The 16,539-nt window shown below is 33.1% G+C and overlaps 1 protein-coding gene across 1 annotated transcript in view; it reads left to right on the forward strand.

Moving 5' to 3' along the window:
* Positions 1–1,064: 1,064 nt before the first annotated feature.
* The window catches only part of LOC145242527 (protocadherin gamma-B4-like), an 87,494-nt gene continuing 72,019 nt past the window's right edge, over positions 1,065–16,539 (forward strand). The window contains exon 1 of the mRNA XM_080105600.1: positions 1,065–3,517. Coding sequence (XP_079961726.1) covers positions 1,100–3,517 — 2,418 coding nt within the window. The 5' untranslated portion in view covers positions 1,065–1,099. The remainder of the gene's footprint in view (positions 3,518–16,539) is intronic.

Below are 16,539 nucleotides of genomic sequence, written 5' to 3' on the forward strand. Positions count from 1 at the left end.
TTCTCAGTAGGGTGACTGAAAAATTCTCCTGAAGAATTCTCAGTATGGGTGACTGAAAAATTCTTCTGAAGAATTCTCAGTATGGGTGACTGAATAATTCTCCTGAAGAATTCTCAGTAGGGTGACTGAAAAATTCTTCTGAAGAATTCTCAGTATGGGTTACTGAAAAATTCTTCTGAAGAATTCTCAGTATGGGTGACTGAAAAATTCTTCTGAAGAATTCTCAGTATGGGTGACTGAATAATTCTCCTGAAGAATTCTCAGTAGGGTGACTGAAAAATTCTTCTGAAGAATTCTCAGTATATGTGACTGAAAAATTCTTCTGAAGAATTCTCAGTATGGGTGACTGAAAAATTCTTCTGAAGAATTCTCAGTATGGGTGACTGAAGAATTCTCAGTAGGGTGACTGAAAAATTCTTCTGAAGAATTCTCAGTATGGGTGACTGAAAAATTCTCCTGAAGAATTCTCAGTATGGGTGACTTAAAAATTCTTCTGAAGAATTCTCAGTATGGGTGACTGAAAAATTCTCCTGAAGAATTCTCAGTATGGGTGAATGAAAAATACAATTGCAAATTACTCAGCACCTCTATCCAGTTATGGCTGACGTGAATTAAATAAAGGCCTTCATTCAGAATTCCATTCAAATTCCTGAATTTGACAAGTCGCACTTGAAGAAAGTTGTAAAAATGATACAAGATGAGAATAGTAGTCCGAAATATCAAAATAATGTGAACATTTTAATTAATCCTGACAAAACTATAAATTTTAGGTGAGAATAGCAGTCTATATAGTCAAAATGAAACATTTCAATTCTATCAGGATAATCTATTAACTTTTAAGCCAATAATAGTAAATTAATCAGATGTATCAAAATGTGAGTCACTAGCCAAACCATATAATCCATTAATATTAATAAGTAGCTTTTCTTAAACTATATATAAAATTATTATTTTGAAATATTTTGAAAAAGCTATAAATAGCTTTCAATTAAAGAAATTCCAAATGAATTATTTTATTACCTAATTTTGTTTACCTTTTCTTAATATTTCAGATAATGGTTTTGACAGAGGAAAACTATTTTCATTCTACGTGTCAAATATGCTAGTCCAAGTACTAATATTTTTGTCAGGTTTACACAAGTGTGCTAGTGTGGACTTGATCTATCATGTACAAGAAGGAATGAGCCCTGGTTTGTACGTGGGTAACGTTGCTGCAGATTCTCACCTATATGACAATGTACCATCTCAAGATCGGAACCTGATAACATTCAGTCTTTTACGACAAGGATCAGCTGACAGTTCACAATTGTTCCGAATATCAAAGAAAGGCAAATTTTATACAACTCAGAGACTTGATGCTGAGTCTCTTTGTACTTACAATACACAATGTTATGAAATGGTTGATATTGCAGTGAGGAGGGCAGAGTCTTTTATGAAGATTTTAGAAATCAAAGTCATCATTCAAGATGTTAATGACCATAAACCGGAATTCCCTCAAAAACTTGTCAACATTGAATTCTCAGAAGGTGATAGGAAGGGAATGAAGAAATTAATACCAAATGCAATTGATAGAGATGTCGGTCAAGAGAATTCTAAAATTAATTATCAACTCATGAAAAACAAAAATGAACCTTTTAGTTTAGATGTTTCTAAAAGAATTGATGGATCTTCAGGACTCGGAATAAAATTAGAAGACGATCTAGACAGAGAAGAAAAAGACTCATATTTGATTCATGTAATTGCAAAAGATGGAGGAAAACCTCCAAAACAAAGTGTTTTAGATGTTCGCATAACCATCAGTGATGTAAATGATAATTTTCCTATATTTTCACAAAATGTTTACAATGTCACAGTAAAGAATGAACCAAATGATGTTTCTCCCATTGTAATTTTGTCAGTCAAAGATTTAGATTCCGGAAAATATTCGGAAGTTAATTATCGGTTTAGCTCCAAAACATCAGACATTGCCAAGTCACACTTTAAATTAAATGAAAAAGCAGGGAAGATCTTTCTTACAAGAAAATTCTCATTTGGTGAAAAGTTTAATTCTAAATTATATATTGAGGCTAATGATGGTGGAACACCTCCCTTAACATCGATTGCAATGGTTCAAGTCAATGTTGTTAATGAAAAGAACAATTCCCCCAAAATCGATGTGAATTTTGTATCCGCTTCTGAAGGACAAACTGCCACAATTTCCGAAGACATCAAGGTCGGCAGTTTCATTGCTTATGTAAAGGTCATTGATGAAGATACTGGACACAATGGAGATGTCACTTGTAAACTAAATCATGAGAAATTCCAGCTTCAAAAACTGGACACTAAAAAATACAAGATAATTGTGAAAAAGCCGATTGATCGAGAGACCCAAGACCATCATGATATCAGCATCACTTGCCAAGACAAAGGATCTCCTCCCCTTCATAGTGAGACTAAATTCTCTGTCCAAGTAACTGATGTTAATGATGTAAGACCCCAGTTTCGGGATCAGACCATTAAACTATCAATTGCAGAAAACCAAAAGGCCAAATCACCAGTTGGCTGGATCAATGCCACCGATACTGACTTGGGTCCTGGAGGAAGACTCACATATTCCCTGATAACTAGCAATAAAGAACAGTTTTTTCCATTCCGCATTTCTGACAATGGTTTAATCTCTACAATTATGTCATTGGATCATGAATTTCAAAAGGTTTACAAGTTTAAGGTTTTGGTTGAAGATAATGGAGTACCATCTTTAAACAATACAGTGAATGTGGAGATTGAAGTTACGGACGAGAACGATAATGCCCCATATTTTACATTTCCTGGTGTTAATCCGTATAGCATGGACATTGTCTATTACCCAAAGCAGTCAAAGAACATCACAGTTTTAAAAGCATCAGACAAAGATAATTTGGAAAATGCATTTTTAAAATATGACATAATTGCTGGTAACAAAGCTAAGTTGTTTAAATTGAACCGTTATACTGGTTTATTATCATTCAACCGTGAGATTAAACCACAAGATGCAGGATTATATGTCTTTCAGTTTTCCGTGAAAGATAGCGGCATCCCTGTATTGTCGGCAAGCACTAATTTATCTTTAACCGTGATTGTGAGCAATGTAACATCTGAATATGTGTTAAATTCTACCAAACCACAAGTAAATGACAGAATCCATCAGTATTTATTAATTGTTATTGTGTTGGTGGCTGTCACTTTAGCTGTGCCCATTACCGCAGGTTTTTCAATCTGCTGTATTCGATGTAACGATCGCAGAAAGACTGCACGCAAATCAGCTGCAGTGAAACAGTCCAAGAAAAATGGCAACCAACAACGACACTTAATTGTTCATCCTCATTTGTCTGGTGCTTGGTCTGATGTTCCAGTTGTTAGAGCAGCGCCCCCACGCGAAAGACCTCCACCACCAGTCCGACAAAAGCGAACAGTGTTGTCCACTGAAAAATATTCAAAAGGAAGAAAGAGTTCAGTTTTACAAATGAGACTCCAAAAAGTTACCGATGTTATTTACCAGGTAAGTGTTTCTTCGTTCCGTGTCATCAATTTATTTTTGTTTCTATTTTTTACCAGGTAACATTTTATTTTTGCATTTTCATGTCCATGAGTTATTTGTTTGTTTTTTTGCATTATGTTGGCTGACCACACAGAAAATCTCTCAAAAACATATTTTTAAATCAATGTATAAAGATTAATAAGGAGGGTGAATTCTTTTCATCTTTAATATAAATCTTACCTGTCTGTTTAAATGCATGTATGTAAGTATGTATGTATGTATGTATGTATGTACGTGAAAGTTGTGATGCTCTAGAGAAAAGAAAGCAAACCCACAGCAATCTGAAGCGAGAGCTTTGCAAAGGTTTAATTGATGGTCTTAACACAGAGCTGGAAATGCGACACTTGTGAACGAGTGCTTTTGTCAAAAGCTGGCTATGTCAACCACCTTAAGTTGCACAAAATTGTTCAGGTCAACTTTGTACCTATTAGTCCGAACCAAACGATCTGTTTAACATGCAGCAAAGTTTACATGTTTACTGCTGGTTTAAGGAGACATGTGATTGTTCATAGGAATTCCCTCCAACCTCCAGAGGAAGTCAACTCGATGGAAATTGCTCAATTTGTATGTCACATCTGCCTCAAGATATGCAAATCTGTGGCGGGAGTGCAGAGTCATCTGAGATGGCTTGGATGACAAGATTGGGAGCACTCAATATGACGGATTGGGAGAACTCAATATATCATCCAGCAATCATCATATACATATGTATGTATGTGTGTATGTATGTATGTATGTATGTATGTATGTATGTATGTATGTATGTATGTATGTGTTTGTATGTCTGCCTGAAACTTTCGACAGAGGCGACGGATTTTCACGAGATTGGTATCGTTTTGAAGCTTGACGTCTTGGACGACAAATATTAAAAAATTGGCTAAAAACATTAGTTTCTCCACCCTCAACTGGGCAGTTTTCTACAAGGAAGGGTCGATTTTTTGCGAGCCATTTTTGCAAGTCATCGTATCGGTTGGATTGACTTTGTCTAATTTTAATGTTTCGAACTTCCGGTCGCATCATGGAGTAGCGGTAAGACGTCAGGTTTTCTTTCAATTTCTTGTTCGCCTTTACATCACGAGTTCGAACCTGCCCCCTACTACCACTTTTTTTTTGCTCAACACAAACCTCCAAACGCCCGGGCAACGCCGGATACCTAGGTTAGTCATTATTAAAACTACAAATGTAGGTTACTTTGCTTTCTTCTGCTCTAAATCAAAGGAAATAATGCTGAACCGGAAGAGGAGGGAGATCGATTCTACTTCCCTTCTCTCTCTCTCTCTCTCTCTCTCTCTCTCTCTCTCTCTCTCTCTCTCTGTTGTATCTTATGTCTCACAGTTTGGAAGGTAATCACTTTCTAGGCTCTATTAAGGGAGGAGTTGAAGGGTATTTTAACAACTACAGATCAGAACTCGCATTTTCCAAGAATATGAATAAACCTGTGAACCATACTAATGGTGGTGGTGTTTCTTGAGAAGCTTTTGTTCTAGATAGATCCACGTAGCGTAATAAGTCAAGGTGTCTGGCCGAAAGTAGTAAGAACTATTGAACGAGAGAGACTGATCATCATCATTAGCATTATCATCATCAGATGAGAGTGAGCCAAAGCACTGCATCATAAGCTTTTCATGATGTAATGTTTCATCACCCAATCTAAATCCTAAAATATACTTTTTTCTTCTTTCCAACAAGTTTTTCAGGCTGTTCTCATATAATCGCTGTAAAATAAAAAGTAGAATCTCGTTTTGAGAGGGATGATTTATTAAAGGGTGTTACTCTACAATACTATTTTTTTTTCATACTAAAAGTATCAATTGATATATTTTAATTACATTTTTGTTTTACTTTAAAATAAGCTCTTTGTCTAAAATATTGAAAGTTTAGCTTGTGTATCAACATATTTTTGTTTAATAATAATTTACCACAGTAAATATATGTTTAGTTCAAGAAATAAACTAAAAATAAAAAATAAAAAACGTTTTTTGTTTTGTTTTTCCCTATTTCTCTAGATAACGGTCATGTTTTTTTGTTTTATGGCCGTTATCTAGAGAAATAGCCCAATTGCATTGTGGGATGTAAGGCCAGGGAATCAGTCTCTGCTGAAACAACGTCTCCTACCTTCCTCTATGTTCAGCAATGAATTAGGTGAAGACAAACTTTTAATAGGAAAAGAAAGAAAGAAAAAAAAAAACAGAAAAGTAGAAGAAAACTAAATAACAAAATAAGACGTAAAGTTCTTTAGATTTGACCGAGATTAGTCTAAAAAAATAATTTTTAAAAATTTAAACTGAATTCTTAAATTTAAAACAAAAAAGCGGAATCACACATTTTCCGATTTACAAAAGTAGCGGAATTCCACTAAAAGCAGAAATCTCAAATCCCTAGAAAAAGTGCTTAGAAAAAGCAACTATGCTGTTGTTGTAAAATAGTTTTATGTGATTGGGAATTTACTTTTTAACCTGAGTTTTACAGACAATGGAAAAGTGCATATGCTGACTATGTGTTTCGATTTGGGTTTAATGGCCTATTTAGCAAGACTAGTTATTCTAAGAAAACTATATGTAACTCTGCTTCATGTTAGTAGTATAAGAGTTTCATTATACCTAATCTTGAAGTGTATTCTATTCTTAATAATTATAAAACTCTGTCCACCGTCCGGGCATCCTTGCTTACTTGCTTGCTTGAATATTGTATTATACTAAAATTCTGAATTTCTTTGTCACTGTCTCAAATTTTAACGTCATGACGTTATTTCTAGCAAACTTTTTAAACTTCACGACTAAGGCTGGAAAACTACACGTTTTGGTTTCGATTCTAGCTGATGGCACCCAAGTCATATTTTTAATATATACACACACATACACATATATATATCTATAATATAAAGCTGTATGTGCGTGTGTGTGTGTGTGTGTGTGTGTGTGTGTGTGTGTGTGTGTGTGTGGTCACGAATAGGCTCCTATACGGTTGACTATTTAAAAAAAACTGATTACATATAATGATAGAAGATGTATCGAGACACAGGAATGGGTATGTTTGATCTGGCAGAACAGTGGTTCATTAAAATTGTGGGGTCTGCGTACGCGCCTGGTCCACAAAGTATGGAAATAAAAAATTTAAAAATTAAAAAAAAACGTTTACAAGTGTTTTTGATATAGATGTACATAAGAATACTTTGATAAGTATGTTTTAACTTAAATAAGGATGGGATAATAAGATTATGGGGTCTGCATTCGCGCTTGGCCTCCATAGAATGGAAATATGGCACAAACTTTAATAAAAACTTTTTGGTACTTGTGCATTTAACGAACCAGACGTAACTCAGCATTTGCTCGGCTTTGTCCGACGCATGACGTTAACAGCCGGATAAAACCGAGCGTTGCCGATTAAGCAGACGAGAATTTCGCTATCAATTGGAGGAGTGTCACAACTCAAGAAAAAATTGTTTTAGAAAGATAACTGACGAAATAATGAATCTTACAAACCTTGCAGACCAGCTCCAGACCGCAGAGGCTGCACTAAACTTTTGCCAGCAACGGAAATTGTTGGCAGAAGAGAAAAGGTGTTTATTTACATTTTGGCCAGGATTGTGTACTTGCAAAGAGAACAAGCCTTTCCGACGGTTACGGTTGGAGGTGTAGAAGTGTAACATGTCGTCGATGGACCTCCATTAGGATTGGGACCTTCTTCTCAAAATCCCGACTAACCATCGCATGTATAATAAAAATAATATACTTATGGGCATTCGAGATGGCATCTACAAAAAAATCTCCATCGCAAATGTGGGTTACGTTCTCGCCACACAATTGTGGATTGGAAAATTTTTCTGCGTGATATATGCAGGGACTATTTTCTTAGGAATCCCCAGCAGATTGGAGGCCCAGGCCATACGGTAGAAATCGACGAGTCCATTTTTAACCGCAGAAAACATAATGACCCCGCCGAAAAGGAGGGTTTCTTGGTCACTGTACCAAATAGGAACGCCAGAACCCTCGTTCCACTAATAAATAAAAAAAAAATCCTTGTTTCTGGCGAAAAAAAAATATACAAATAATCCTTGTTCCTGCCCCCCCATGCTTTTTATTGCCCTTTTTTAGGCTTTTTCCATTTATTTGACATAAAGAGTTGAAAAAAAAAAATTAACTTTTACGTGTTTAAGACATAGACAATATGGTTTTTTACGTTAAAAATTGAAAAAAAAAAAAACAGTTCAGACAAAAAAAAATTTCCTATTATTTAACAAAAAAAACTTGTTTTATGTATTTATTTTGAAAACAGAAAACAATTTCAAACAATAATAAAAAACCCCATAAATGAACGGTAGGTTTATGCTTTTTACTTATTTAATTTTTTTATGTTTCTACAATTTCATTGTACAGTTATTTTGTTGTAGCGTTGTTTTTATTTTATCGCCAACGCTCGGTTTTATCCGGCTGTTGACGTCATGCGCTGGACAAAGCCGAGCAAATACTGAGTTACGTCTGGTTCGTTAAATGCACAAGTACCAACTTTTCGTATTTGTCTGTATAAGTATACTTTGATAATTATGTTTCAGTTTGAAGAAATATGGTATAATAAAATTATGGGGTGTTCGTTCGCTCCATAGAATGGAAATATGTCACAAAGTTTAACAAGGTTTTTTAATATAGATCCACGGAATATTGTGATAAGTGTTTCAGTGTGAACAGGTATGGTATAATAAATTATGGGGTTTATCTATTTTATTTTTACTTTCATTATATTTTGCTTTGGTTTTGATACCCCCAAATTCGAAGCTATCTCTTTACAACCCTTCCTTTTCATAACCTATCATACTTTCATAAATCAGAGTCCATTTTCTGTGGGCTGTTTTTGAACCCAGTCAACGACGGGTACTTTTGCTAGTATATATATATTCTAGTTTATGTTCAAATTTCATTTAAAAGAATCAATTTTCAAATAAAATTTAAAATGCATAGCTTGAATCAAAGAATACAATGTTTAAATTAATGTCCTTAACTCATGAGTTTTCAATGTAAGCACATCTCCTCAGAGAAAAATTTCTAGTAAAATACTAATATTGGTTCACAATAATTTTGCTAAATAGCACATACAGAGTTTCATTTCAATACCTCAAAGTCAAAGTATCTGGCTTGAGGTAGTTGCATGTCTAGCCGCACTGATGAGCTGTGAAACAAAGAAACAGTACTGTATGGGGATGGCTATAATGCTCCTCAACTTGAGTTGAGCATATTGAAAAGTGATACACGAATTACAATTGGCGTATAAAGCGATGCTCTTTGTGTAAACAAATCGAGCTTAGGTATTTCAATCGATGTCAAAGCATCGTTTATTCACGCATCGCTCAGCAACCGCCGATTAGCATAATGGTTAGAAGCCTTGACTGTCGTACAGGCGGTCGGGTTTCAATCCTGGCTTGAGGTAGTTGCCTATCTAGCCGCGCTGATGAGCTGTGAAACAGCGAAACAGTACTGTATGTGGATGACTATATATATATATATATATATATATATATATATATATATATATATGGGCGTGTCCACAGGCTAAGGGATGAGACTGGAGAATCGTATATTTTGGTTCTGATTGTAGCCGATAGCATCCAAGTCACACACACACACACACACACACACACACACACACATAGTTTGAATATCACAACTTAGGTTCAATATAATAATCGATAAAGAATTGTCTCTATAATAATAAATATGTACTCTGCACGGATTAAAATATTTTAGTAAAGCATATCTTCCTATCGGGCAACGCCGGGTCGCCTCCTAATATTGTTTAAAACCAAATATCAAATCTTGTCACACAACTGTTCGGAAATGGAATCGGTGAAAGCCTTAGCTAAACATGAAACCTGAACATCTCTCGTTTTTGAATCAGTTTATTCTGCTACACATGCAAATCATAAGAATGTCTCTTGACAAGACATTTCATGAAAAGTATGTGATTCCGATCATTGAAACATTTTCCAATTTACCAAGCCAGATGATTTGTAATGCCGTGTCCAAATACGAAACTGATGAATCAGTCTTGCCCCCTGGAGAAACAAATAATACTCAATAGTAAAGAGAAGTTATATAGAAAAACAAATGAAAGTGCGTATGCATATTTATCAGTATTCAAATTTTATGAATGGCAGAATTACATGTGACTACTTCAAAGTTAGGCGGAAATAATTCCCCCTCCCCTCTTAAAAAAATAATGACAAAATGGACTGAGCTGGAAACAGCAAAGACTTTCTTGTAGACAATTTATAGAAAATAGTTAAGAATAGGGTTGAAAAAGCAAACTATTCTGAAACATTTACAGTCTTTTGGCTAGGATCAAAGTTCAGTATCTGTTCTGATGATACGACACTTCATCATTTCTGTCCTCGATTGATGAAGGAGTAATTCATATAGACTTAAATAATTATTTTTGGTTCCAATCCAGAGTGTCCTTTGCTTTGGAGAGCTGGACCCCACTCCATTAAAAACTGACCTTGTGTTTAACTCTGTCCTTGTGGAGAGGCGAACAAGAACTCTCTCCTCGTGGGGGTGGGAGAGAAATGAGAATTTTTTTTTCATCATTTTTTGTGGATGAATAGCCTCTATTCCTAAAGAGGCTATTAAAAAAATATGGATTCTCAACAAATCTTGCTATATGTCAGCAATGGAACTTCCAGTTTTTTTGTTTCATATTTAGGTACAATAAAATAAATAAACTATATTTTATTAATAAGAATTTAATTTTTTGTCATAGTATCGCCAAAAAAGATGTAAGCCTCTCTACTTTCAGATTCAGTTCAATCCTGATAAAATACAATAAACTACCTCTTCAACTGATAAAATACAATAAACTACCTCTTCAACTGATAAAATACAATAAACCACCTCTTCAACTGATAAAATACAATAAACTACCTCTTCAACTGATATAATACAATAAACTACCTCTTCAACTGATAAAATACAATAAACTACCTCTTCAACTGATATAATACAATAAACTACCTCTTCAACTGATAAAATACAATAAACTACCTCTTCAACTGATAAAATACAATAAACTACCTCTTCAACTGATAAAATACAATAAACTACCTCTTCAACTGATATAATACAATAAACTACCTCTTCAACTGATAAAATACAATAAACTACCTCTTCAACTGATAAAATACAATAAACTACCTCTTCAACTGATATAATACAATAAACTACCTCTTCAACTGATAAAATACAATAAACTACATCTTCAACTGATAAAATACAATAAACTACCTCTTCAACTGATAAAATACAATAAACTACCTCTTCAACTGATAAAATACAATAAACTATCTCTTCAACTGATAAAATACAATAAACTACCTCTTCAACTGATAAAATACAATAAACTACATCTTCAACTGATAAAATACAATAAACTACCTCTTCAACTGATAAAATACAATAAACTACCTCTTCAACTGATAAAATACAATAAACTACCGCTTCAACTGATAAAATACAATAAACTACCTCTTCAACTGATAAAATACAATAAACTACCTCTTCAACTGATAAAATACAATAAACTACCTCTTCAACTGATAAAATACAATAAACTACCTCTTCAACTGATAAAATACAATAAACTACCTCTTCAACTGATAAAATACAATAAACTACCTCTTCAACTGATAAAATACAATAAACTACCTCTTCAACTGATATAATACAATAAACTACCTCTTCAACTGATAAAATACAATAAACTACCTCTTCAACTGATGAAATACAATAAACTACCTCTTCAACTGATAAAATACAATAAACTACCTCTTCAACTGATATAATACAATAAACTACCTCTTCAACTGATAAAATACAATAAACTAACTCTTCAACTGATAAAATACAATAAACTACCTCTTCAACTGATAAAATACAATAAACTACCTCTTCAACTGATAAAATACAATAAACTACCTCTTCAACTGATAAAATACAATAAACTACATCTTCAACTGATAAAATACAATAAACTACCTCTTCAACTGATAAAATACAATAAACTACCTCTTCAACTGATAAAATACAATAAACTACATCTTCAACTGATAAAATACAATAAACTACCTCTTCAACTGATAAAATACAATAAACTACCTCTTCAACTGATATAATACAATAAACTACCTCTTCAACTGATAAAATACAATAAACTACCTCTTCAACTGATAAAATACAATAAACTACCTCTTCAACTGATAAAATACAATAAACTACCTCTTCAACTTATAAAATACAATAAACTACCTCTTCAACTGATAAAATACAATAAACTACCTCTTCAACTGATATAATACAATAAACTACCTCTTCAACTGATAAAATACAATAAACCACCTCTTCAACTGATAAAATACAATAAACTACCTCTTCAACTGATATAATACAATAAACTACCTCTTCAACTGATAAAATACAATAAACTACCTCTTCAACTGATAATATACAATAAACTACCTCTTCAACTGATAAAATACAATAAACTACCTCTTCAACTGATAAAATACAATAAACTACCTCTTCAACTGATAAAATACAATAAACTACCTCTTCAACTGATAAAATACAATAAACTACCTCTTCAACTGATATAATACAATAAACTACCTCTTCAAGTGATAAAATACAATAAACTACCTCTTCAACTGATAAAATACAATAAACCACCTCTTCAACTGATAAAATACAATAAACTACCTCTTCAACTGATAAAATACAATAAACTACCTCTTCAACTGATAAAATACAATAAACCACCTCTTCAACTGATAAAATACAATAAACTACCTCTTCAACTGATAAAATACAATAAACTACCTCTTCAACTGATAAAATACAATAAACCACCTCTTCAACTGATAAAATACAATAAACTACCTCTTCAACTGATAAAATACAATAAACTACCTCTTCAACTGATAAAATACAATAAACCACCTCTTCAACTGATAAAATACAATAAACTACCTCTTCAACTGATAAAATAGAATAAACTACCTCTTCAACTGATAAAATTCAATAAACTACCTCTTCAACTGATAAAATACAATAAACTACATCTTCAACTGATAAAATACAATAAACTACCTCTTCAACTGATAAAATACAATAAACTACCTCTTCAATATCTGCACGAGCAACATCATGACAGCTGCCATAAATAAGAATAACTCAATATATCCTCATGTTCACTTCATTAGTGATACTATGATTCCATAGCAACATAACGCGAAGAGACTGAGTTTAAGTATAAAATATCAGTGACCGATACAATTTCGTTGTAGAAGATCTTAAGTCATGATTCACGTTTGCATGCTTTAAACTCATTAATGCTGGTTTGAGGGCATCAAGATACGAATTTCTCCATTCTTAATCTGTGGTCTGAATTCTATATATAAAAGAGATAACAGTTTAGCTTCAGATAAATTTATTCACATAAACAATATATTTGCAATGACTGATTTCCTTCTTTCCCAAGAGACAGTTGATAACCTGTGGAAAAAAATGTCTGTATAATAAGGAATTAAGTAATTGTACAACAATCACAACCTTACTTGTGACTTCTGATAAAGTTTAAAGGAAATAAGGAATCTAGAACAACCGAAAGCAAAGCTGGGATAAGCAGAGAAAATCTGGTGTTTTCCTTTCCCCTAAATTTATTTTTCTATCAAGGCTTGAAAATCTACTCGACCTTAACATTTCATTTGTAGCTTGAGGAAGGGGGGGGGTCATACCTTTCCCAAGGATGTTAGAGAAAGTAACTTCAAAATCAATTTTACTTCCAATAATTGATATTCTAAAATATTCACCCATCAAAACACTAGCCAGACTCAACATTGCTTAACTTTGCTGATCTGAGGAAAGCTGGTGTTTCAATGTGATATAAGACGTAAGTCACTTAAACATATAATCTATATAAATAAAACAGTAACTGTATGTATGTGTGTGTAAATATTTAACCGATAAACTCTTAAACTACTAGTACATAACACTGAAATTAACAGGAAATACTAATCATACACTAAGGATGGGTTATAATGAGTAAAATCTTTGTTTGGATGAATGAATAACGTACGGAAGTCGGCATAATCACATTGACACACCAGTTCCTCTTAGATTACCAGAGTTAAGCAACGTTGACTTTGCTTAGTACTAAAATGGGTGATGATTTTAGAAGTTCAGGTGCTATATGTGATCTCTGCTTATCTCGGCATTGTTTCCAATCGTCCTGAACTATTCCTTGCTACTCAAGCAGTGCCGATTCAGGAGAGGTGTGATTGGGGGATTGCGTAACCCTTGCCTCACAATTACAGGCGCAACTATCCATTGTCTTTCGAGACTGAATGGAGGCGATGGATGGCAGAAGACAGCAAGCTGAAATGCAAAATGTTCATTTCAACTTGCCGACATATTTGTATTAGTTTGCACATGCGTAAAACTAATCATAGTTAAAAGTGGTTTCATTTTAAAACTTTGTTATCTGTCTGTCGTGTTAACTCAAATAGTAGGGAATGTGGCTAGAGTGCTAAATGTTTTGGTTTCGATTCTAGCTGATGGCACCCAGGTCAAATTTTCTCCTTTTTTTTTAAATCAGTACTATATATTAGGTACAATATAATATCCAGTAGAGAATTGGCTCTGTAATAATATATGCAAAATTTGCATGAATTAAAATATCTTTAAGCGTATTTTACGACCAGGCAAGGCAGGGCGCCCATTTTCTAGTAGATTATAGATATCTACCATATTTTCATTAGAACTACTTAAGCATACACTTGACACACAGATTAAATTGAATAATGAATCTGAGGAAAGAGAGATGGATTCATATTTTTTCCAAGGGAATTAATTAAAAGAAAATGAATTTAAAAACTTCCAAACATATGACACCTGGTATTCCTAAATGGTCACCCATCAAGTATTAACCAGGCTTAACATTGCTTGTTTTATTTATTAGTATAACTTTATAGATCTCAAATAAGGCATATTGTAAGGTGCTACTATGATTAAAGCTCAGATTTCTAAGGAGCATCTTTAGTAAAGAATTGTGCAGCAAGATGTTTGTTCACATTACATGTAAATTTCTGCCGGGGAAACAGAGCTGGGAGGGAATTCTAAATACAAGCAGTCTAAGAAAAAACACCATTGGAGTAGAAAAATTTCTGGCACCTGGGAATTTTTACAATGAAATGGTTAGATTTTGTTGTTAGTCTGGTTGGTCAAGGGGGGTATTTATATAGAAGGGTAAAATATGATAACTTTGCTTAACTTTGGTGATTTGATGAGAACAAGTGCTTCAAAATGATATAACAATAATTATGTTTACAGCACTTACATCGAAAATATATAAAAGCGAATACAAAAATAAAAGTACTGTCTGCATTAAGTGCAGAATGATAACGAAATCCACTCGGATAGTATATGAATGTCAGCAAAGAAAGTCATATTTACTTCTGTTTTATTTTATTTTATTTTGTCAAACTGCATACGATAGAAGTGAGAGCAAGTGTGCATTTGGCATGACAACTTTGAAACTTCTGCATCTATGCAAATAGCATTAATCCACAAAAAAAAAAAAAATGCAGATATCAAACGAGCAGACTTCCAAACTCAATACCAAGAATCTATGTTGACTGGCTATGTGGAAAATCGAGATTTGGAAAATGGGCATTGTAGAAGCAGTTTAAATTACTAAATTGACTGAAGAATTGCAGTAGCAGATATTACATGCCACAATGGATTCGTCAAATGGAGTTTAGGAATAAGTACACAGAATTGTTCGTCAAAAAGTAGGTTATATCACACGAAAATTTGCTAGGATTTGTTAAACTGAAAACTCTTAAGAAGAATATGTTGAAAATTAATTTCTATACACTACATTAATAAAATTGAAAATCTGTTTATGAGTATTTTTATTGGATAAAAAAAACTAAATCGATTTGTCATGGGGTAGCCAAAGTTTGTAAGGTATTAAAAAAATATCTATTATATAAAGTAAAGTCATATTTCCGTCTGCCTGTCTGTATGTTCGGCTAAAACTCAAACTACCAAAGATAGATTTACAAACCTTACATATTCTGATTCAGTATAAAAAATATTCTAAGAAAAAAAAAAAATTCTCTAATATTCATTTGTTTGGTGTAACGGTAAACAAAATAAATGAAGAAGGAGAAGTCAGATAATTTTTTTTCATTATTACAGGTAAATGTTTGAATAAGAACACTGAAACCAGGTAAAACAGTCGACTTTTGATTTTCTTTCTATTATATTGAACCAGTTCCCAAAATCTGTGTATGAATAAGAGAGACAAAAAATAAGACTGAGAGGGGTATGTTTCCTTTTCGGTTTTATTGAGCTTTTACATCTGGCTGAGTTTATTTTACTTGTAAATATTAACTTTTTAATATTTATAATATATTTTAAGTTTACCATTTTGATTACCTTGGTAAACTTATTGTAATTTTTATTCTTATATATATATATATACAGTCCTGGTCAAAATCATAAAACCACTTAAGAAAGTAAGCGTTTACGCATAATATCGAATTTTTAATCAAACAAATGGTTGAAACCATAGCCAAAAGGGAAAATATGATGAAAAAAATGAAATCTGCTTCATTCGAAACCTTAACCCTGATCTAATAATTATTTTTTAAAAACAAACACTTTCACCTGGTCAAAATGATAAGACCACTTTAATAAAATCGACTAGGTTTGAAAAAATGAATACGAAAAGCTTTCTATGTTACTAAAAGCAACTTGTTAGTGGATAAAAAACATCTTACTAAATTATAAATGGCAAAAGGGAAACCATTATCAGAGTTTGAGAGAGGAAGGATCTTTGAGCTTAATAGGGGTGGACTCTCCCATAGATCCATTGCAAACAAAGTGAATCGTAGCAAAACGGTCATCACAAATTTTTTAAGAAATCCAGATCAA

This window comes from Euprymna scolopes, chromosome 21 (genome assembly GCF_053919585.1).
Source record: "Euprymna scolopes isolate OS-2025 chromosome 21, ASM5391958v1, whole genome shotgun sequence".
In the NCBI taxonomy this organism is placed as follows: Eukaryota; Metazoa; Mollusca; class Cephalopoda; order Sepiida; family Sepiolidae; genus Euprymna; species Euprymna scolopes.